General features: G+C 37.3%; 1 protein-coding gene across 1 annotated transcript in view; it reads left to right on the top strand.

The window, feature by feature from the left end:
• Gnaq (G protein subunit alpha q) overlaps nt 1-22,925 on the top strand; it is a 265,905-nt gene that overhangs the window by 186,732 nt on the left and 56,248 nt on the right. The window contains exon 3 of the mRNA XM_090329614.1: nt 9,747-9,901. Within this exon, the coding sequence (XP_090185740.1) occupies nt 9,747-9,901 (155 nt within the window). The remainder of the gene's footprint in view (nt 1-9,746; nt 9,902-22,925) is intronic.

The following is a 22,925-nucleotide window of genomic DNA, read 5'->3' on the forward strand; positions in this document are numbered from 1 at the left end:
GTACCATCTGCTTGTTGTATCACCTTTCATGGTATGCCTTAGCTGCAAGGCCTACCAACACCACACCAACAGGGAGCTGAGAAGTTTGTGAAGTGTATATGAAATGTTTGTGGAAAAATCAAAACTGAATAGCCTAGTACTCTGAAAGCTTTTATTTCACTGGATTTATCATTTACTGTTATGTATCTGTCTATCCCTACTTGCTTTGTTGTTTGATAATGCTTTTATTTCTCAATAAACCTTTTTGGCCACAATAAGGTTTCACATTCCTATTTGTAAATGTAAACTACACATAGAAGGTGTAACTTATATAAAAATCATTGATATTTAGTACCTGTCTTTGTAGCCATCAATGACACAAAATATATAAGACATGGTCTTCTGGAAAAGAAGCCTTTCCTACTTCAGGGTAAGGATTTTATCCCTCAGAATATTGTGCCCAAAGACGACATGTGTGTCTGGAGGAATTCATTTATGTATTGTTGAGTGAACCCTGTCTATTCTTTTGGATAACATGAATTTCCTTCTGCTTCAAGTGCTCTTATTTATGTACATAAATAAAGTAAAGTAAAGTAATGGCTATTATCTGTTAACTCCCTTAAGTAGATTATACTATTTAAAAATAATTGATAGTTTAATTTTTCCCATTAACTTACAAAATCAAAAAAGCTTTTAGCAATGTGTATTGATAAAGTCCAGTGTCTAACGTGGTTTTGAATAATGCAGTAAGTGCCTTTGCTTTTAAAAGAAATATTAAAAGCTAGTGTTGAAAATAGATGATGCAGATGTAGTTCTTGATGGAATATGGTATTATGGTGAAACATTATGCATAAAATGTACTTGAAATAATTTATGGCTCAAACATAAGTCACAATTGTATCCAAACAAGCTCTAACCAATATTTTACCAATGAGCAGTTCCGTCTACAAAAAGTACTTATTAAAGGATAGTATTTTAACTCACACAGTTACAATGAAAGCATTAGGAAATTTACTCGGCATAAAAACACAACATTAACCAAGTTTTTTCATGAGTTTACCAAGTAGCTCAGCCTCTGTAGAGGGCATATTTCTGTATTAAATATATTAATGTTTGCAGAAAAGGTTCAATTAAGAGTTGAAAAATGTCTAAATTGTTAGCTTAAAATGATTAATGCAATTGTTAAGTATATTGCTATAACATATCTGTAATGGAAAAATTAGTCTTCTGAATTATATCAGGGAATCTATATTAGAAATATGTGACTAAGAACATATATAAAGTATAGGAGGGTACTAATGAAAGTATTTCTTCTGTGTGTGTTTTTTTCCCCTGATGTCTACATGGATATATGAGAGTTGTGCTTTTTAGAAATCACCTTGAATTTGAAAGTATTTTTAAAATACATGTATTTTCTTGAGTAATATATAACAAACCAATTTGCTGGTCAATAAATAAATACTTAGACATTATATACCATTACTATAGACTTTTTCATACTCAGAAGTATCATGGTGTAGGTATTATATTTTCTTGTTCTTTTTTTTTTTTTTTTGCCAGTCCTTGGCTTGGGCTCAGAGCCTGAGCACTGTCCCTGGATTTTTCTCAAGGTTAGAGCTCTACCACTTGAGCCTCAGTACCACTTCTGGCTTTTTCTAAGTGTGTGGTACCAAGGAATAGAACCCAGGTCTTCGTGTATGCTAGGCAAGCACTCTACCACTAGGCCAAACTTCCAGCCCTAGGTATTATATTTTCTATAGGAAGCTATCATCTGTTTCTTTTCTTTTCTTTTTTTTTTGTTTTTTGTTTTTTGTTTTTTTGCCAGTCTTGGGCTTGAGCTCAGGGCCTGAGCACTGTCCTTGGACTTTCTCAAGGCTAGAGCTCTACCACTTGAGCCTCAGACCACTTCTGGCTTTTTGCTATGTATGTGGTACCAAGGAATCGAACCTGGGTATTTATGCATGCTAGGCAAGCACTCTCCCACTAGGCCAAACTCCAGGCCTGAGGAAGCTATCTGTTTCTTAAACTCTGGTCCCAATAAACATTCATAGTTGATTCATGTCTATAATCTTTCTGAAATTTTAGCCCCTAGTGGAAGTGACAAATGATGTAATTTATTATTTATTTTTAAAGCCTGACCAATGAGTTGTAGGGTATCCTTTCTCTCCTATTTCTATTTACATTCTGAATATTTCCTCACTAATTTTGTACAGCAAAGAGATCCTTCTTATGTTGTCTCCCATTGGTTATTCCTTGTGGGACACTTTGGTATTCTCTTGAGTTAAAGGCCATTTGAGCCTGGGTTTCTCATGCTTTTCCTTACCAGATTCTGGGAAAGTGAACCTTTCATTTTCAGTTCTCTGGAACACAGAGAAGTTTCTTAACTGAAACTGCAGTGTGGTCAGATTTCACACGGAACATTCCAGGAAGATTTTGACCACTGTGCAGGGCCCTAAAGCTTGCTTTTTTACTAATATTATTATTATGTTCAGCTTTCTATGAAGGTCTACCAAACTGAAAAGGAGAATCTGTTTTTCCTATTGTCAAGCAAAATAAAATTCCAAGGCAATCAGCAACATGCTTTGCTGATAATAAGATGGTGGGAGTACAGACTTCGCTAAAATGATTAGATTGTTTTCTGGGATCTAATATCAGGAAATGAACCATTTACAGTATGTGATCTCAGAAATGAAAATATGAATAAATAAGCAGGCATTTCACTGGTAGGCCAAATTGTAGCCATAGTGATTTCTATCAACCACACAAAATATACAAGACATTATTGATCTGATCTACGTCAGAGTTAGGATTTTATCCCTCAGGAAATGAGTTTTTTCATCTATCATCACCTGATTCTTTGTTGAGGCTCTCTGTCAATGTTTTCACCATGTGAGCTGCTAGAATACCAATTTCATCATTCTGAAAGCAAAAGAGCTTCTATGGGCAAAGATACTTGAGAAATCCAATAATATCTCTAGTCTCAAATGCATGGATTTCTATCACCATTGCCTTGCCACAGCTTCTGAGTTCTACAATTCAGACATCTGCCTAACTTTTCATACTGTCATTCTTCATACTTCTTATTTTGACTTCAAAACCATTCATCAGCTGTGTGCTGACAGCTCACGACTGCAATCCTACTTACTTAGAAGGCTGAGATCTGAGGATTGCAGTTCAAAGCCAGCTGGGACAGGAGAGTCGGTGAGATTCTTTATCTCCAGTTAAGCACCAGAAATCTAGAAGTGGAGCTATGGTTCAGAGTGGTAGAGCACTAGCCTTGAGTGAAAAAGCTCAGAAACAGTTCCCAGGCCCTGAGTTCAAGCCTCAAGACAAAGACTTCCTCCCCTCCAAAAGAATCTATTTGTCAAATAACAACTAAAATCTCAAGTGACTTTTTCATAATTACTCTTTGAAAGCAATCATAAAGATGTAACTGAATTTGTTTTCATCTTAAAAAATATGCATATCTTTCAAAGAATCTCCCTTCCCAGTGTTTTCTTTATTACTATGGCCTTGTGTGAACTCTGAAAATAAGCTGGATTTTTATTTTTCATGCCATTCTAAATTTTAAGATCCAAGGACTTTATTCTTAGTTATAGAACCATGTAATTACATCCATCAACATATTCTTCAGAGCTGCTTGATACATTTTATGCCTTGCTCCATCAAACCTTGACCTACAGTGTCATTGGTACTGATATTTGTGAATATCAGGCATGAAAAAGGGAAATGAGAGGCAACGAGCTAAGTGGAATAGTATTTACCTGGAAAATTATATCTTTAGGGTACAAAAAAGAAGAATTCTTTAAGAAGAAAGAATATATTAAGTGATAAGGAAGTTTTCTTCCACCCCAGAAGAAATCCATTCTGTATTTGTATAAGCAAGTATAGCCTATAGAAGAAGAACACAAAAGGAGAAAGGTATTTCCAGCAAACATGTTTTTGGAGAGACGGACATTGACAAATACCATACTTTGGTATTACGTATGGCAAATACCATAATAGAGATTAAAAATGAAAATTGAATGAATTTAACAATGGGTTAATAAACCAACTTGCAATGAGAATAATATATACTGTTTAACGTGCTTATTATCTTTTTATTAGAACATTTTAATAACAGTTTTTTTATTTTATCAGTGCCTAAAGTATTGCCTAAAATTTTAGATAAATATTTGTGAAAGTATATAATTATTAGGGCCAGGAATGTGGCCTAGTGGTAGAGTGCTTGTCTACCATAAAAGAAGTCCTAGGTTCCATTCCTCAGTTCCACATATGCAGAAAAAGCTAGAAGTGGTGCTGTGGTTCAAGTGGTAAAGAGCTATACTTGAGAAAGCTCAAAGACAGAGCCCAGACCCTGAGTTCAAACTCCAGAACTGGAAAAGAAAAGAAAAAAAATTAAAGTAAATAATTACTGATATTTTGAGATATAAGCATAGTACTTACCATGCTTGTTCTATACACTTTACTAACAGTTATTTTAATTTTCCTAACAGTCCTGTAATGAATTCCCATACCTATTTTATAAATGAGGATGCTAAAGTTCAGGAAGGTTGAGCCACCTCCCCAAGGACACAAGCCTGATAACTGATACGATTGAAACCAGATTTGTCTCAGGCTATGGTTCAATACTTTCTCTTTACCACTGTGGTTTCCTGAATTGTTCAGGAAAAAAAAATCAGTAGTCCCCCTCCCCCTGCAGTGTATCTATCCCTGTGTGCGTGCATGAGTGCGTGCGTGCGTGCGTGTGTGTGTGTGTGTGTGTGTGTGTGTGTGTCTTACTTTCCCTCTCCTTGCTCTGTCCAATCCCCCTTCCCTTCACCCTCCCCACCGCATATCCCTCCTCTCCCTCTCCCATTCCCTCTTCCTCTTCCTTTTCCTCTTCTTCTTCCTCTCCCTCTTCTTTTCTTCTCCCTCTTCCCCTCCTCTCCTTTCCTTTCCCCTGCCTCCCTGCCTCCCTCCCTCCCTCCCTTCCTCTTTCTCACTCTGTTTCTCCCTTCCTTTCTTTCATTCTCTTTCTCCTTTTTCTCTCTTTCTGTCTCCCTCTTTCTGTGCCTGGTACTTACCAAACAAGTACTCTTCCACGGAGTTAAATCTCCAACTCAATAGTTTCTTTTTAATACCATGTTTAAGACAGACATGAGCTTATCAAAAAAGAGCCATTTGATCTCTACCTCTAAAGCATTCTATGCACAGGATCTTTAATCTTCCTAAGGGGCTTTAAAAGACGGTCACATAATAATTTGTAATTTTGCTGAACCTCAAGTTGAATCATAAGTATAGAGAGGCTATTCTGTGGGAATGAGTCACTCACAGCATGCATCTATGTAGCAGCAGCAGCAGCAGCAGCAACCCAGTGTGATTTTGCTGTTCTTGGTCATTTAGGCAAAATGCTCATAAAAAGATACAGCAACAACTGTCTCTGGGTACAATGCATCTGAAAGAAGTCGGCTGTTTAGTTCTGATATGATCAGCAACAGTGAAGTCTTTTGAGAGATGAGTTTGTGTTCAAGTTTTCTGCAAGAAATTTTATGCTGCAAGATATGTGCAAAAATTAGAACTCAGATCCAATATGCAGTTAACATTGTTAGCATTTCAGCAAATAAAGTTTTGGTTGACTTGTCCCAGATCACAGAAGCTTAGAGGTGTTTGTAATACATGTACCACAATTTATATTTTCTTCACTACTTTTCCTTTCTTTTGCCTTCCAAATAACTTTTAGTTTTTGGTGTTAGGCTGTACCTGTATTTTATATGCATTTGGAAATGTGACTGGTAAGTAAACAATAGTATTATTCACAGTTAAAGAACTGTAAGAGTGAATTATTGAGTGGAATCAGAGGTTTAGAGATCTGAGCTAGCTCGCATAAGATTATGCTCTGGGAGAACTGGGCAGAAGTGAGATCATGATATAAGCCGTCTGATCTCAGGCACCATAATTCTACTCTGTCCATCAGTTGAACAAAAAAGAAAAAAAAAAGAAAGTACTTGGATTTTTTGCTACTCTCTTTTTTCAGTTTATTGATGTGTGTGTAGGGGTTTTTTTTTCCTTTAGAATCGAATGCCTAATGAAAATAAGTAACATGAAGAAAAACGTAGACTGATGTCTCAGTCAGTAGAAAATGAAAACTCATCCTAGTTCCCACATTCCTGATTCCTATGTTTTTGTTGGGTCACCTTTATAACAGAGCAGGCTTAATAACTGAATATTTGTGTCTAAGAGCATCTGCAAATGTGGAAGCTACCATTTGGTTTGCAACTTCTGGAGTTTAAGAACCAGAATAAGTGTAACATGCCAGTCTAATCCCATCTTGAGCTGTTAATGAGTTTTTGAAAAGCCTTCCAAAGACTTTCCTAAAAGCTGTGAGACCTTTCTGTGTTTTCACCTGAAAATTTGGCCTTCAGTGGGTTAGGCAAGATCCACTGTGGGTAGGATCTCAATCCCTGTTTACCTTTTCAGAAGCAACTGTGAAAATATCAGCACGTCTAAGATTTGCCTGAATTTTATGACCACCAAATCACAGAAACAAGTCATTACCACATTGGCACATCTGTGGTTTCCATGTGGTCTTTCCCCAGAATGCTGCCAGTGCCTTGAGGTAGCTGCTTGGCTCTCAATAGTGTTCCTTCTGAGACTTGCCACTCACTTGCTAGAAGTTCTGAAAGCCAGCATTCATCCTTAACTTCATCAGCTCAACTGTACCTTAAATCGATGGAGAATTGTAGCTTAAGTTTTGTTTATTATTAATTAATCCACTGGTGACTATTTTGCTTTTTCTGTTCACAATGTTCAAAGTAGAAAGGGTAGTTAATTGTAACTGACTTGTTATTTATAATATGGACATTGGTTTCTTTTCATCAAAATTAGCCTTTTTATGAATAATTGTTTAATTTTGTATTCTTGTTTACAGTGTTTACTCCTATTTTGCTGTCAACATTTGAGTAAAGGAGAAAAAAGGATCTAATTTATCTTCTTACTGTTAACATTCCAGAAATATTCTTTCCATTTATGCAATACTTTTTTTTTATAAAATTAGAGGGTTATGATGCTAATGGGGACATTTATTTCAACAGTTTTTTTAGTTTACACATATTTTGTGAAACACTGACTGGCATACTTTTAAATAACCTAAGGGAACTTCAGATAAGAGCTCATATAAATGCAAATTATAGTTAATTATATTTGGATGTCATTTTCCAAAACACCAAGGATGGTATTCTTATCTTAGGAGACAACAGCAGTGTCAAACATTCTGACCTTCATGAAGGCAACATGGGGATTCGTGTCTGTTCAGGAGTGATGTTCTTTCTTTGATGCTGTAGAATGACTTTAAAGTTGTATGTTCATGGCCTTGATAGATCTTACAGCTTTTGCTCTAGAGATCTGTTTGAATAGAGTGAACATGAAACTTTCTCAAAGGACTTTTTTTTTCAGTTAGAAAAAAAAACATATTCATTTTGTTCATCAGACTTTTGTGTCTACGCACACACGTATCTTCTGCGAGATACCTACCTCCTTTCCACCTCTTGCCACCTCAGAGTCTCCTTAGTCCATTCAGTGTTGTATTTGATCATGTGCAAACTTAACTTCATTCCACCTTACCTTGTCAATAAAGTTGTTTGAACAGCTCTTATGATGTGAGAGGGATACTGTCAGAACTCCTCAGTGCTTTTGCACTGAGATCTTAAGTGATATAAGACTTACGAAAAAGCCAAAAACTAGAGGTTAGATTCCTGATTTCTAGTCTTGTTCAATTTCCATTCTTCCTATTCCTTCTTTTCATACTTTATTCAACAGATATTAATTGCATCTCCCATGTGTCCAGCACTGTATTAGGTCGTGATACTGCACTGCTGAGCCTGCCTTGGTTGCTTAAGTCTGACACTCTTAGCACTTTTCCCACACCTCTAGTCCATTGATGATACTAACAAAGGAGTGAGATACTTAGCAAATGTCTAATAAATAGTCCTCAAACCCAACTAAGCACTGTTAAGAATTATGTAATACTAAGAGAGTAGCTAATGGATAGAAGATTGCCTTGAGAATCTACCTTGATTTATCAGCTTTGGTATTGTACTTACGTATACTTTTAAATGCAATTACATTGGACAGATACTTGTGTGTTTGCTCTGAACTGAACCCCAAAAGAAATTAGGACTTGCAGTCACAGCTCTAATTAGTATGTAATGTGGATGAGGAATATATTAAAACATGTTTTTTTTGTTTTTATTTTATTTTATTTTATTTTTTTATTGTAATTAGTAAAAGGGTTACATGATATTTGCCAGATAGAAGGTGCATTAATTCACATACATTGATACCCTTTCACATGTCTTGGTACCCGTATCCCTCCCCCCCTAAAACATGGTTTTTTGTATAGAGCAAAATGTAGAAGTCTTGTGATTCCAAGTTTGTTTTGAGAGGAGAAAAGTCAGAAGAAACTTTTCATAAGTAATGAAAAATAATGTAGCGCCTGAAGGAAAGCTCTTTAAAGAAGGTATGGAAAGGAAGAGGGAAAGCACTTAAGAGGGAAGGTGCCTTTTGAAGAGGAGTATGATTGAAGTAAGGCAATGATTGTTCATTACTCAGGGCTAGTAAGACTGCTGGTGGGCTAATGAGGCGCCGAAGAGTTCACCGACAACACCCAGGCCCAGAGCTCAAGTCCCGCAACTGACCCCTCAAGTGATGAAATTCTTAAAACCATAAGGCAAAATTAATCTGTTGACAAGGGACCCTTTCTACTTACTGGAAAGATAAGGATTTGGATCCACACAGTGCCTAATGTGTATTAAACGTACTAAAATTCTATGTGCTTAATATTTGATGAAACAAATAATTTGGCCATGATGTAATGACAGTAGTCATTAACTAACCTTGTTTAAAAGTGTGTATTTCTCTACAAAATTAGGATTGTTTCAGTAATTACCAGCCATCTGCTTCCAGTTTCCAAGTTAATTAGTTATATTTCTGTTTATTTGCATATTTATATGTATGTTTAATTTGCATATATATTACATTCACTGAAATCTAATTTGGTTGGGATTATTAGACAGTGGTGTATTCCGGTTAATTTGAAAATAAGTGCAGTTTTGTTAATGAAATACCCAGTAAATAAGTTCTTCAAGACAATAAAATAAGTAAAACATTTTTATTTCAATATTATTGAAAAATATCTTTTTTTCTTGCTAAAGACAACAGAAATAGTGAAGTCTCACTCATTAATATATGGAACAAGTTCCTCAATTTGGCAATGTAGTATTTTGGAAATTGGGGTAGATAGGAATGGAGGGAGAATTATTTTTGTTCCAATTATTAATGTTAGCTGTGGTGCTTTTATTTTCTGAAAGTGAACTATAGGAACTAATTGTAACTAGATGAGGGTGAATTTCTGATGGGCATAGTATAGTATATGGCTGATTATAGTAAACTGTAAACATTGAGAGGAAATTAATTAATAGTAGTTGTTTTAGGAGTATGATAATTAGAAAACAGCAGTGTATGTAGCACGATATTCCCAAAGTTCTGGCAGGAGAGCCAAGCACTCTGCTCTCTTCTTGTTCCCTATAATCAGCTTTAACCTCAAAGTTTCCTGTAATGGGGAGAAATTTGGACTGGGTTTCTTTAAGAAAAACAGTAAACAAGAGGTATTATTTTGTTGTCAGCCAATTTGAAAACCTGTCTGTGAAGGATGTTTCAGTATAATGTGCAAACCAGAGGCAATTGGAGAGTAATAGACAACACAGCTGTTACTTTTGTTTTTTAAACAGGCTCATGCACAATTAGTTCGAGAAGTTGATGTGGAGAAGGTGTCTGCTTTTGAGAATCCATATGTAGACGCAATAAAGAGCTTGTGGAATGATCCTGGAATCCAGGAATGCTATGATAGACGACGAGAATATCAGTTATCTGACTCTACCAAATAGTGAGTATCTAATCAGGAGGTCTTGAGATCTTTCCTATTAAACTTCTAATTTCATGTGAATGTGCTATAACTTCTACAGTCTATGTTATCTGTATGAGAGTCGAACTCCAAAGTATACATGCTAAGTTTGTTTTCAAGTGTCATGCTCATAAATCTCACCCAAAAGATTTATACAATACTGGAATCCTGAGTCAGGGAAAGTATTTCTCCTAATGCTTTCTGTTTGGAAATCAAAAGCAAAATATTTTAAATCTTACCATTCTGTTATCTCCTGCATTCCCAAACACATACAACATTGTAATCTGACATCTTTCAATAGTAATTTTTCATACGAATTCAAATCATATGTGTTAGAAAACACCTAAACAGATTAGAAATTACAAACAAAAAAAATGTTTGAGGGCCAGGAGTTTGGCCTAGTGGTAAAATTCTTGCCTACCCATGCATGAAGCCCTGGGTTTGATTTTTTGGTATCACATACCCAGAAAAGGCCAGAAGTGATGCTGTGGCTCAAGGTAGAATGCTAACCTTGAGGAAAGCTCAAGGACAGTTCTCAGGCCCTGAATTAAAGCCCCAGGACTGGCAAAAACAAAAGTAAGTTTAATTATGGCTTCTTAAAACACGATACTTCCTAGATTCTAAGTTTTAGACCTAGAATGTTGACTGCTAAGAGCCACTATATATATTGATGGATAGGCTTTCCTTTGCATGAGAATTGTTTGTGAGTCTAATTTTGCATGCATTCCAGAATTTCTTTTGTGAGCTGCCAATCAAACTTACATGTTTCAGGAAAGATTTGTATCGTAGAGAGATCTGTTAATTTTCTAGATTAAGTCTTGCCTAACAGGAAAAAAAAATAAAGATTTTGGCCATCATTCAATTCATATAATCAATTTAGTCAGCAATCTAGATAATCAGGCATCTGGATTTTTTTTTATTTAGCCAGATTTTTGTGTACATTATGTTAGTCCAACATTCTCCTCTTACTTTTATTCTGAGTAGGAAGAATGGGTGGGAAATACTAAGCAGCCTCTGGCCAGTTCATTTGATAAAGCAAGCCAGTGGATAAGAGCAAGACCTTGGGGAAAACGAAATCCCCCAAGTGGCTGGTTGGTTTCACTTAGTAATGCATGGAAGACTCAAAAGCTATGTGCACTATGTTTTTTCAGTAAAGTTATGCTTTTGCCTTTCCATCCATTTACATAAGATAAGTTTCAGTTCAAATTAGCCACGGAAATGCAGCCTGATAAAATATTTCTTGTATTCGTATGGTAAGTTGGGATTGCATAATTCTGCAATGTGACAAAAAGTGCTTTCTGTCTATCATATTTTGAGACTCATGTGTGCCGTGGTCTGAAACAGGTGCTGTACTCATTTCTTTACTTTTTCTTCCTTCCACATGTTCATGATATCCTTCTTGTTCCTGCTCTATTTTCTGCTATTCTTCTCATCTTTCCCACCAGCCTCCCTCCCTCTCTCCTCCTTCCCTTCCTGCTTTCCTCTCTCCTAGCTCCCACTGTGAGTTTCAGTGAATACTGAGATGGAAAGATGAATTCAACTCTTGTCTGTTCCAAATTCTGCCCCCTCCACCTTTGACCAGCTGTCTGTTACTTCCTGCCCCCTCTGTCCTTCTGTTCTCTTCATCATTTCAAATTTCATTGATCTTCCCATGTTAGTTTCATTTTGCACACCCTCCCCTGTTCCTGCTCATTATGTCTCTTCCTATCTGCTTGTTTGTTCATCCCTCCTCATCTTTGATTCCCTTGCTCTCCTTTACCTCCTTTGCACTTCTTGCTCTGCCTTTAATGAGTAATGTTCGCTTATAGAGTTATATGTTTTAATAAATCCTCCACCTCTCATCATTTCTCCCCTTAAATTCTGTCTGGAAAGACACACTTACTGACTCTTGAGATGAGAGTCTTGTACCCATTACTTACTGAAAAAAAAAATAGATGCTAATCTAGATTGTTGTTTTAAGGCAAAGAGCTATCCTGCACAGTTTCTTCTGGCCATTGCTAGTGAGATGAAAGCCAGTGTTTTAGAATTCTGCTAGCATAAGCTTAATCCACTGTAGAAACAGACCTGCTTGTTAAAACATCCCTAGTAGCAGGGCCAGGCCAGAATGTTGGCTGATCTCTACAGTAATCAAACAATTATTCTGCAAAATAATATTTATACTTTTCAGATATTACATAACACCTAAATATTCTTTAAAATGTCTGTATAGTAGTGAAGTGATTATTCTTTAGAGTTAAATGGTTTTACTTTCCCTTAGTAGAGATGGGGGGGAAGTTGATTTCCCAATTATTTATATCTGGGTACCTACACTTGATATAGGTATATAAACCTGTTTTCTTGTTGAAGTAATAGTTAAGGGATAAAAGCATATCTAATTTCTTAGACAACAATGTGGATCTTTTTTATCAAAAAAGGTTTTTCATGCATAGCAAATAATACAATATTATATCTAAAATTAATAATCAGTTTTTCTTATTCTATACTTAGTTTATATTCCATTTCCCAGGTTCTTCTTAATATGTCCTTGAGTGGTGGTTGACTTTAAGACTCTTGATTGCATCTGGTTCTTTTGTCTCTTAAGGCTCTATTAGTCTAATGGAGGTCTGTTTTGCATTCACCAGTATGCTGAAGAGATTGGCCTGGATTTGGCTGGCTGTTTTATAGTATAATTTAACCTGTTCCTCTAGCCCATGGTTTTACTCTAAAGTTACATCAAAGACTTAATTAAATTCAAGGTAAACACTGTGACTAGAATACATTATAAATAAAATACACTGGCTTACCTAGCCTGGGTCAGCTTGGGATTTATCATAGTATTAGGGTAGTAGCTCCCTGTATTGATTGCAAAGTTTTATTTTTTTCTCTTGCAGTGTGATTTTGTTACTGAGCAATCTTCAGTTCATCGTTCCTCACCTAATACTCTTAGTTAATAATTCTTGCTGATATAATAATTCCCCCAGAACTTGTCAAAGAATAATTTTCTTCTTGTGTCACTTGGTCTGTTTTTGTGTTCTTCTGTGAAGTCGATTGGTTGGTTACCAAGAAATACATTTTCCTAATGGAAAGCTGTATGTTTTAATCTTTTGTTTAAACTAGTTGCATGAACTAAATAAGGTATATAAAATTTGTTATCCAAATCAGGACACTTTAAAGAGGGAAGATTCTGCTCTTATACTGAAAAATGGAATGTAAATTGAGAATGTTGGGGCTGAGACATTTGGTCACCTTACCTAAATAAAACATGGATGGTTCCCTTTTTCCCCCTTCCTTCCTCCCTCCTTCCCTCCCTCCCTCCTTCCCTTCCTTCCTTCTCTTATTTCTCCTTGCCTCCCTCTCTCTATCCCTCATGCTAGCATCCTGCCTACATGACCCAAAGTAGCTGGGATTATAACTATCTACCATAATACCCAAAAGTTATAGGATTCCTGATAGACTAGTGCCCAAGCAGGCATTCTGACCTGCTTAGATTAACCATGTGACAAGAGGCTGAGAATCAGAGCCATCTTTTTCATCCTGTTCTTAGTTCTAAGCAATTTACCTTTTCTTTAGCCAGATAACCCTTCTGACACAGTCTTAGGTCCTGGGTTACCTTTGCATCTGCTTTCTGTGTCTCCAGGATAGTTGTAGTGGTTGCTGTGAATTGCAGAAACAGAAGTGACCCGGATATACTTCCCATACAGTGAACGGCTCTAATTCTTCATAGAGAGCCTGGCTTTTTTGGTGGATCCTGCGTATTTTGTCTTATTTTTCTTCATAGAAAGTTTTCATGTCATGTTTTTCTATCTTATAAATAAAACATTTCATTGCCATTTTCGACCAGACTTCCCATACACTATCACCACCCTGGAGAAATCTTTCTGAATTTTGAGCCAACTTCTCTGAGTGCTGACTAACTGTAGTGACAGTTCATCAATTTAGATTTAGGGGATATGTAGTGTGACAATCAGGCTTTCCTAAACATATTCCTAGTATTTGGCAAGCCACATCCTAAGAATATTGAGAACAGAGGACAGCAATGTTTTCTCTTTCTCCTCTTCCTCATTCCTTACTTCCCACTTTCTTGGGTGTTCATTTGAGATGAGAATTTTACTGATTTTCCTACCTAAGCTGGCTTCAACCATGATCTTCAGATATCATCCCCCTGAGTAGCTAGGATTACAGGCATGAGCCACACCAGTACCCAGCTCAGCTTCTTCTTTTTTTTTTTTAACTCTAATTAACTCATCTTCATTGTTTATGATCCAATTCCAGAATCAACCCTCACTGGATGTCTGATCCAATACCAAAAATAGTGAGTCACTCTGTTACCAGTCATAATACTTTGTATATACCTATGGTTTATATTTGCTATATTTACTGAAATATGGCTACCTTTTCCCTCATTGCCTAACAGTGATAACTGTTCATGTTTGAGCTTCACCAGTGATTGTCTTGTAAAATAACAGATGGGTCATTTCTTCTATCTCTTTGTGGCTATTGTAGGTATACAATGTTTCAGAGCCACAGGCCCTTAAGACTTTTTACTTACTCTTTTTAGCAATCTGAGATCTAATCAAAGCAGTAATAGCTGCTATTTACTGGAAATTCACTCTATTACATTCTGTACTTAATCATTTATACTCGTCCTTTCATCCAACCCTCACAGCTCCCAACAATGGTACATATTTCTTATCATCCTCTTATACAGGAGCAAATTAGATTTAAGAAAGATTAAGTTACTTGATCAAGGTTGCACTGTTAATAGGTGACAGGAGCAGAAGTTGAAATTCATTTATTCTAAAGCCTACGCTTTAAACCATTGAAGTGCAGCTAAATAGAGGATGAATATATAGATAGAAAATGTAGTACAGATGGATTGTGCTGTGTTATATAGGTGGCAAAGTAGTAGATAAATACCTATTTGTATCTTTCATAGCAAATGAAAGACTTACTATGGAAAATACAAATTATTCATCCTTATCAGTGTTATCTGTGATAGTTCCATATTTATGATGTGAAGAGGAAAAGTTATTTTGAATTTACTAGGAAACTCCAGAAGTCTTTGGTGATTATCATTGAAACATAGTCTTACTTAGCTAGGCATCATTTAGTCATGCTAACTTGGAAGATAATCATACATATTAACTTTTAAACTTGAACCTATAGCTTCTCCTCCACTCCCCATATAACTTGTTCCCTGTTCCTACTCTATCTAAATTCTTCCTACTGGAGCTAGTGTTAAAGATTCAAGAAAATGATATGAACTTTCTCCTTTCTGCTTTGACTAGCCAACTTATAGTAAACAATCCATGGCTCAAAGAACAGAGTGGCAGTAGTGACAGAATTTAAAAGCTTGAGAAATTCCAGAAAATAGATAAGCAGTTTGCACTTAGTCCCTTCTTCCAGTTTTATATAACATATAGCTTAAACACAGTCTAAACCTTGGAGCGTTGTATAGATTCCTTTATTAACTTGTTACAGATTTGAAAAACAAAAATCTAAGTGCTTTGAATATCTTTAGATAAAGAGCACAATAAACAGATGGTGGTAGGTTTTCTTTCGTTATTCAGGGGTTCACCACCTGCTTTAATATACTGAGACATCAGGTCAAATGAGTTTACTGCCTACATTACCAAAAGCTCCCTAACATTAGCCAAAGGACACAAATCTCAGTCACACTGGCATACAGTAGAAATTTTTTTTCAAAGCCTTACACTGCAACATTGGCTTAAGAATGCTCTACCCATGTTTGCCTCAAGTGAAAAAAGAATCTAGAATTTCACTTTGCCAAAGTCCCTTCTTAAAATACCCACATGGTTCAGCAGCAGCCATAAATCCAAAGTAAATGAAGGCATTGGTCCTTTACCATAAGTCAACACTGGAGTTTACTTTGATACTTAGGCTTATATTTTTAATTGAATGTGATTATAACACTATTCCAGTACATAATGTGCAATTTGAACATGCAAAATTAATTTCACAGGTAGAATAGCACATTTATCTGACTTAGGGACAAATCTTTGAGGAGATAACCTTACTAAGAGTTTGACTGGTAAGTCAAATACTGGAACTCTAGTATATGCTGGCCTGGCTCTTCAGTCTTTCTGGCTTTCTCTTTTATCTGATAGTTTAAAAAATGTTTAGACATATGCTAGGTTTTTCAAGAAAGGAAAGCTCTCTTGGACCAAGAGAATTCCTTCTGCTGCTTACTACCCTGGGATTTAGACTAAGCCTCACTTTGCCTAGCCAGCGCTGAAGATTTTTGCTTCTACTGTAGCCTAGAAAGCATTACTTTCAGTGTTAAGGAAACTTGACACCCTGAACTTCACCAGGAAATATATAGGACAGGGATATCTTTCTCTACATGGCTAATTAATAAAGCTGTTGTCCTTAGCTCAGAAGAGGATATTAATCCTGAGTAGATTAGCTTGCTTGTTCTTTTTTTTTTTTAAAGAGCATCTATAACATGTATGCCATTTCTTTCTTACTTGAGTGATAAACTTCTATTCTTGTTATGTGATTAACAGGCCCTGTCTCCTAATGCTTGCCATAATAGTAAAACAAATAAAAGAAGAACACCAAAAAACAAAGCTTGCAGCTAGGAACTGGTGGTGGCTTATACTTAGAATCCTCTGAGACTCTCAGTTAACTAGCACAAAGTTAGAGTGGAGGGACATATAGCTCAAGTGGTAAGTGCTAGCCTTTAGCTAAAAAGAAACAGTGTCCAAGCCTTGAGTTCAAGCTCCAGAATAGGGGTAGGGGTTTATAAGCTTAAACTTGGCATTTGTCTTCCATAGTGGTCTCTAATGATTCTGAAAAGTAATCTTGTTTCCTTTCCAGAATGGTTGGAGCTCTTTGAGATGAAATGAATAAGGCATAGATGTACTTAAACTATTTTTAAGCCTACAACTGAGAAAGATCAGATAAAAGGCTACTCTTTGCCCTCAATTCAACTTGCCTGAAGGGCAGAGTAGACATGGGATACAGGCCTCAATTTGTCAACTGCTTTCTGATATTTTAGTAGGACATTTGTATCTTTAATTGTTTGATCTTTTTACTGTCTTCTCTACAGTCTTTACTCAAGATAATATTATGTCCAGCTAAAACCTATAGTACCTTTATAGTAGAATGAGGATACAGAAGAAATTAGGCCAACTGCCTGTTCCCTCCCTCCCCCTGCCTTTTTTTTTGGGGGGGGGTGATGGTAGTGGTGGTCATGGGGCTTGAACTCTGGGCCAGAGTGCTGTCCCTGATGTCTTTAGCGCAAAGCTAACATTCTACTTCTTGAGCCACAGTGTCACTTCGGATTTTCTGGTCAATTGGAGATAAGAAGAGTCTCACAGACTTTGGTGCCCAGGCTGGCTTTGAACTATGATCCCCAGATTGCAGCCTCCTGAATAACTAGGATTACAGGCGTAAGCTACCAGCACCCAGCTTTCAACTGCCTGTTTTCATAAATAAAGTTTAATTTAATGCAGCTGTGTGTGTGTGTGTGTGTCATGGGTCTTGAACTCTTGGCCTGGGCACTGTCCCTGAGCTCTTCAGCTCAAGGTTACCACCCTACACCAGGCCTGGAAATTGTCCCTGAGCTCTTCAGCTCAAGGCTACTGCCCTACCCCTAGAGCCACAGCCAGCCACAGCCAGCCCCATTTTCCCTTTTCTAGTGAACAATTGAAGATAAGAGTCTCTTGGTGTGTAGTGCCCTGGCTGGCTTTGAACTGTGATCCTCAGATCTCAGCCTCCTGAGTAGCTAGGATTATAGGTGTTAGCCACCATACCCAACTAACACCCAGTGTATTTGTTTAAAACTTATTATCTATAGAAGCTTCAGATAGTGATGACAGAGGACATAGGTCTTATAAAGCCCAACACACACACACACACACACACACACACACACACACACTAGATTCCTCCTAAGGAAAACTAGAAACAGTAGAAGATAGAAGCAACTAATGCTTTGCTTCTGTCAGATAGAAGTAACATTAACACCCTGAACCAACCCTGACAGAAGTTTGGTTGGCCTGCGTACCTTTAGTAAGTAGTTCCTCCATAAACACTGTGGAAATACCATGAAACCTTTGATAGGAAATAGAAGACAGCTCTGAGTTTCCTGGCAGGTCATCTAAGTACCACATATGTGTGGTACTAAAGATGCTATAAATGACTAAAAATGTTCATTAAGTTAAATTGTCCTCTGTGAACAAGGACTTTATCTCATATGTAAGGTCTTCTGCCTTATCCTAGTTCTGGTACTATTCTGATAAGCTGGCTACGAATAATGTGCTAGGATTTATCATTCAGCGAAAGCAAAGGTAAGAACCACAGGCTTTTGTAAAGGCCTAACAGAGCATGCACTTGACTAGTTCACATTTCTACCTCCTAAATGAATCCAGGAACTTCATAGAAGCTTTAAGGTAAAATTGAGCTTCTTTTTGGCTTCCAGCCTTCCATGCAGCCCCTTGAACTTAAATTCTTTTGTTTTTCAGCCAAAAGAGGCAACTACTTTTTTTTAATTTGGTCTTGGACTTAGGAGGGCTCCAGGGTAGTGAAGAAGCTTTCTAGTGGCTGGAAAGATGGGCAGACTGCAGCAAGGTAATACAGAAAAGTCCCTCAAAAGATGCGGGGCTGTGGGGCCTCCCGCTTATGCTGGAAATTCAAAGAGATTCTCATCCATCCTGTTCTGAAGGCCACCAGCCTGTGGAGATTAATTAAGTGGTTGATCGTCTTGATAAGTGCCATTTCTTCATCCAGAAAATAATTCTCAGAAAGCCACAGAGGTGGAAGTCTTTAGCAGAGAGATCTAAAGGGGGCTTGGCTCAGGTTCTCCATTGCCATGGTAACTTCTGTGGTGTGCAAGGTTCTGTCTCACTTGACCTGAGGAGGTTTATTCATTTATGTAACTGCATGCCCCCACTACACTTGTTTGTTGCAGCATAAGGAGATGCTGGTACTCTGGTGCTTCTCAGCTAACCCTTCCAAGAAGTTGTCAGTGCTATCTACAGCTATATCATCATGCGTGAAATAGTAGACCAGAGAGAATTATGGGAAGCCTGCAGATGCAGATCGAGCAGGTTGTGAAAGGCAGCCTTTCACTTTGGTGGAATTGAACGTTGGAGTTTATGGTTAATTCATGATACAGTGCTAACTACCAAAGAAACAAGCAAAGACCCCAGACAACAAAAATAGTGTTGGCTAATCCTGGAAACAGAAGATGAGCAAGAAGCTAGTGGTTGTAAATGAAAAAGCACTCAGTGGTTGAAAGAGGCAGGCAGTCTGTTCCACCAAACAGATCTATAGGACATCTAGTCATTACTTTTTCTAATCATTCTGTTTTATTGTCATTATGTGTTCACAACTTAAATGAATAAGTTGAATTTTGATCTATAATTTGTGGTAAATCAAGTTAGGATGATCAGTTCCTCAGACCTAAGAATCATCTTTGTCCAAATGGAAGAATTTTACAAAACCAATGTCCATGTTAAGGTGCTAGAACCCTGGGAACTTTTTTCCAGTTATCCATTTTCTGTTCACAGCCGACTCCGGACTGTGATAAGCAGAGGCTCTCTTACAGTCCACATGGTATCTGCACTGCAGATATTTAGTTCTAGCACGAGTGTCTTCAGGGCCACAGTGTAACCTCTTTGAGGACAGGAAGTCACGTCCTTTTCCTTTTGCTTCACTCCCAGTGCTAATCGTATTGTGAAGCATCTTGTGTTTTTGCCAAAAGGTGTTGAGAATTTGAGTGCTAAATGAATAAGGAAATTCTGTTCCTTTTCTGATTTCTTCCTATTTCTTATCTTCTCTTTTCTGCTTGATCAGATCCATTCTGCGTGCAGAGTGTAACTCATCCCCCACCTCTTCTGCATATTATTCTCTGGTGACTACAACTCATAATCATCTCTCCTTTCTTATTGCATTCATAGTTAGCAGCTCACTATTTGGCACTTAATTGTTTCTTAATTGATTCATCTGTGCTATCTTTACTTCCCAGATAGTCTGACATCCCTTAGGGCAAAGAATATATTTTAACACATTTTGTACCAGCACTTTGTGCCAATTCCCCCTCCATCTAACACACACACACACACACACACACACACACACACACACACACACACACTACATTAGAAGTAACATATAACAGATTCTCAATAAATAGGTGTAAATTATTTAAACATTATCAATGTATTTCAAGAGTGGCAGACTAGAGTGAAAAGCAGTCTGCTGATATTTCTGGATATGTTTCAGAATCATGTCAAAATTAGTCAACAGCTTTGACTAAATTAAAAAAGCCAAATACACAAGGTGAAAGAGACCTTCTTTACTCATTTCCTGTGTCTGTCTCTTCTCTTGTATTCTGTTTGTCTCTCATGTGCTCTCATATTCTCTTTCCCTTTCCCTCTTTGTCATAACCTTTATCATATTCTCTGTCATATTTACTGTCTTCCCTTCTCCTCTTCATTGCTTTGTGTGGTATTTTTGTTTTTAAGACACGAGGTGGTACTGTGTTTCACAGTTTGGCCTTGAACTCCTGAGCTCCTGCCTTAGCTTCTTGAAAAGCAGTGACTGCCTACATGTACTACCACCTCAAAGCTTGTGTTTTGCATTTATTTTTAAGGTTGATTTATTTGAGGAACACACTTGAGAATCTTGGGCAGTGGACTTCATTCTCATCGTTACCCTGGTCAGATCGGTTTTGCAGGCCTTATCATCTTTTAGCATTCTGAGTGCCTTATGTTCGCCATTTGGAACAGCTTTTCACATATAGCACTCATAAGATGCTCAAACTCTCTACTAAATGTAGTGATAGAGCCCTTATAAGGAATAATTGAATTCATTTTTTTTGAAATACAATGTATTTTAGACCTGGGTGCTTCCTTGGTCGAAAAAAACTAATTGAAATGTTCCCTTTGACTTCTTTTCTTGTGGATTTGTCCCTTGAACATTTTTTATTCTGGGTTATAATTCATCCATACCACCCTGAGATCTTTGCTCTACACTTAGAATCTTGTTTTAAAAGCAAGTGACTTTTTATGAATAAAGTACCTATAATAAATGCCACCCCCTCCTTAAATGCTAATTACGGATGCTCCACATTAAAGAAGAGAAGGCAAAGTTGATTAGCCCTCCACCAAATGAAGTTTCTGGAGATGGAGATGTTTGTGTAATGAAGAATTCTATGCCACTAAGCGATCTAACCAGATTGCCCTTCAGCTCAGACCAGCAGCAGATTGCTGGAGGAGGGAGGGACTTGACTAAATTCTGATACCAAAACCTTTGCTTGACTTTCCCCAAAGGACAGCAATTTTATAAAACTGTTACTTTTCCATTTTTTTCTTTTAAGTTTACTTCAATTTTTTTCCTGTTTTTTTTTTAATTTAGATCTTGTGATTATACAGCAGCTATTAAAAAAAAAAGTCAGGGTCCAGGAATTTGGCCTAGTGGTAGAGTGCTTGCCTAGCATGCACAAAGACCCAGGTTCAATTTCTCAGTACTACGTACATAGAAAAAAAGCCATAAGTGGTGCTGAGGCTCAAGTGGTAGAGCTCTAGCCTTGAGAAAGCCCAAGGACAGTGCTCAGGCCCTGAGCTCAAGCCCAGGACTAGCAAAATAATAATAATAATAATAATAATAATAATAATAATAATAATAATAAGTAATGTTCTTCCTGGTTTCTCTGTAGCATCCACAGCTTTTGACAGTGTCAAATACAGGCTCATGCCATTATCTAGCTCTTAATTCCCTGAAGACCCATCTTCTGACAATTAGATTTTAGATTTTTGGTTTTTTGAGTTTTGTTTTTTTGTTTTGCCAATGCTAGGCTTGAACTTAGGGCCTGGATGCTATCCCGAGCCTCTTTGTACACAAAGCTGACATTCTATCTCTTTGAGCCACAGCACCCACTTCCCACTTTTTCTGAGTAGTTTATTGGAGATAAGAGTCTCAGAGACTTTCCTGCTTGGGCTGGCTTTGAAGTGTGATCCTCAGGTCTCACCTTCCTGAGTGGCTAGGATTTACAGTCATGAGCCACCGCCACCAGCACCTAGCTTTTGTTGTTGTTGTTGTTATTTGTTTTGTTTTCAATGAAGTTGACCTAGTTTTTCTAACCATCTGTTTAATAATTAAAAATGTGAAACAGGGGGCCGGGAGTTTGGCCTAGTGGTTAAAGTGCTTGCCCAGCATGCATGAAGACCCGGGTTCGATTCCTCGGTACCACATACATAGAAAAAAGCCGGAAATGGTGCTGAGGCTCAAGTGGTAGAGCTCTAACCTTGAGAAAATTCCAAGGACAGTGCTCAGGCCCTGAGCTCAAGCCCAGGACTGGCAAAATAAATAAATAAATAAATAAATAAATAAATAAATAAATAAATAAATAAAAATAAAAATGTGAAACAGTACCCAGAGTCATTTCTTCCACCATCACTTTATCTTGGACTTAAACTGCCACTCTTCTGTTTCGGCCTTCTCTTGAGAGGTCCTTTTGACTCAGGACTTGAGGAGTTGCAAACCCCTAGCACACACAACTCATAGCTGGGATTGGATGCTCCAGATGAAGTTTTCCTTATCTTGCTATGCTTAGTTGGATTGCCATCAGATAGCCAAGATTTCTTTTGCCACTTACTGAATAGCTAATTTTCCTTAAAACAAACAAAATGCTAGCCAGGTGCTGGTGGCTGATACCTATAATCCTTGCTATTCAGGAGGCTAAGACCTGAGGATTGTAGTTCAAGCCCAGCCTGGGCAGAAAAGTCCATGAAACTCTTATCTCCAAATACCAACCTCAAAACCAGAAATGGAGTTGTGGCCCAGAGTAGTAGAGCACTAGCCTTGAGCAAAAGCTCAGACACACCACCCAACCTTTGAATTTAAGCTAAGGTTTATTTTTAACTCTAGCTGTCTTGTGATTTCTTTTACACTTTAAATCATATCTCTAAACTTAATTGTGCATCCTTTTTTTAAAAAAAAAGTATGTGAACTTTAAATTTTCATGCTATTCTGTGGTTAGATTTCAGTTTTTCTTCTA

The sequence above is a fragment of the Megascapheus bottae genome, chromosome 3 (genome assembly GCF_031878675.1).
Source record: "Megascapheus bottae isolate mThoBot1 chromosome 3, mThoBot2.hap1, whole genome shotgun sequence".
In the NCBI taxonomy this organism is placed as follows: Eukaryota; Metazoa; Chordata; class Mammalia; order Rodentia; family Geomyidae; genus Megascapheus; species Megascapheus bottae.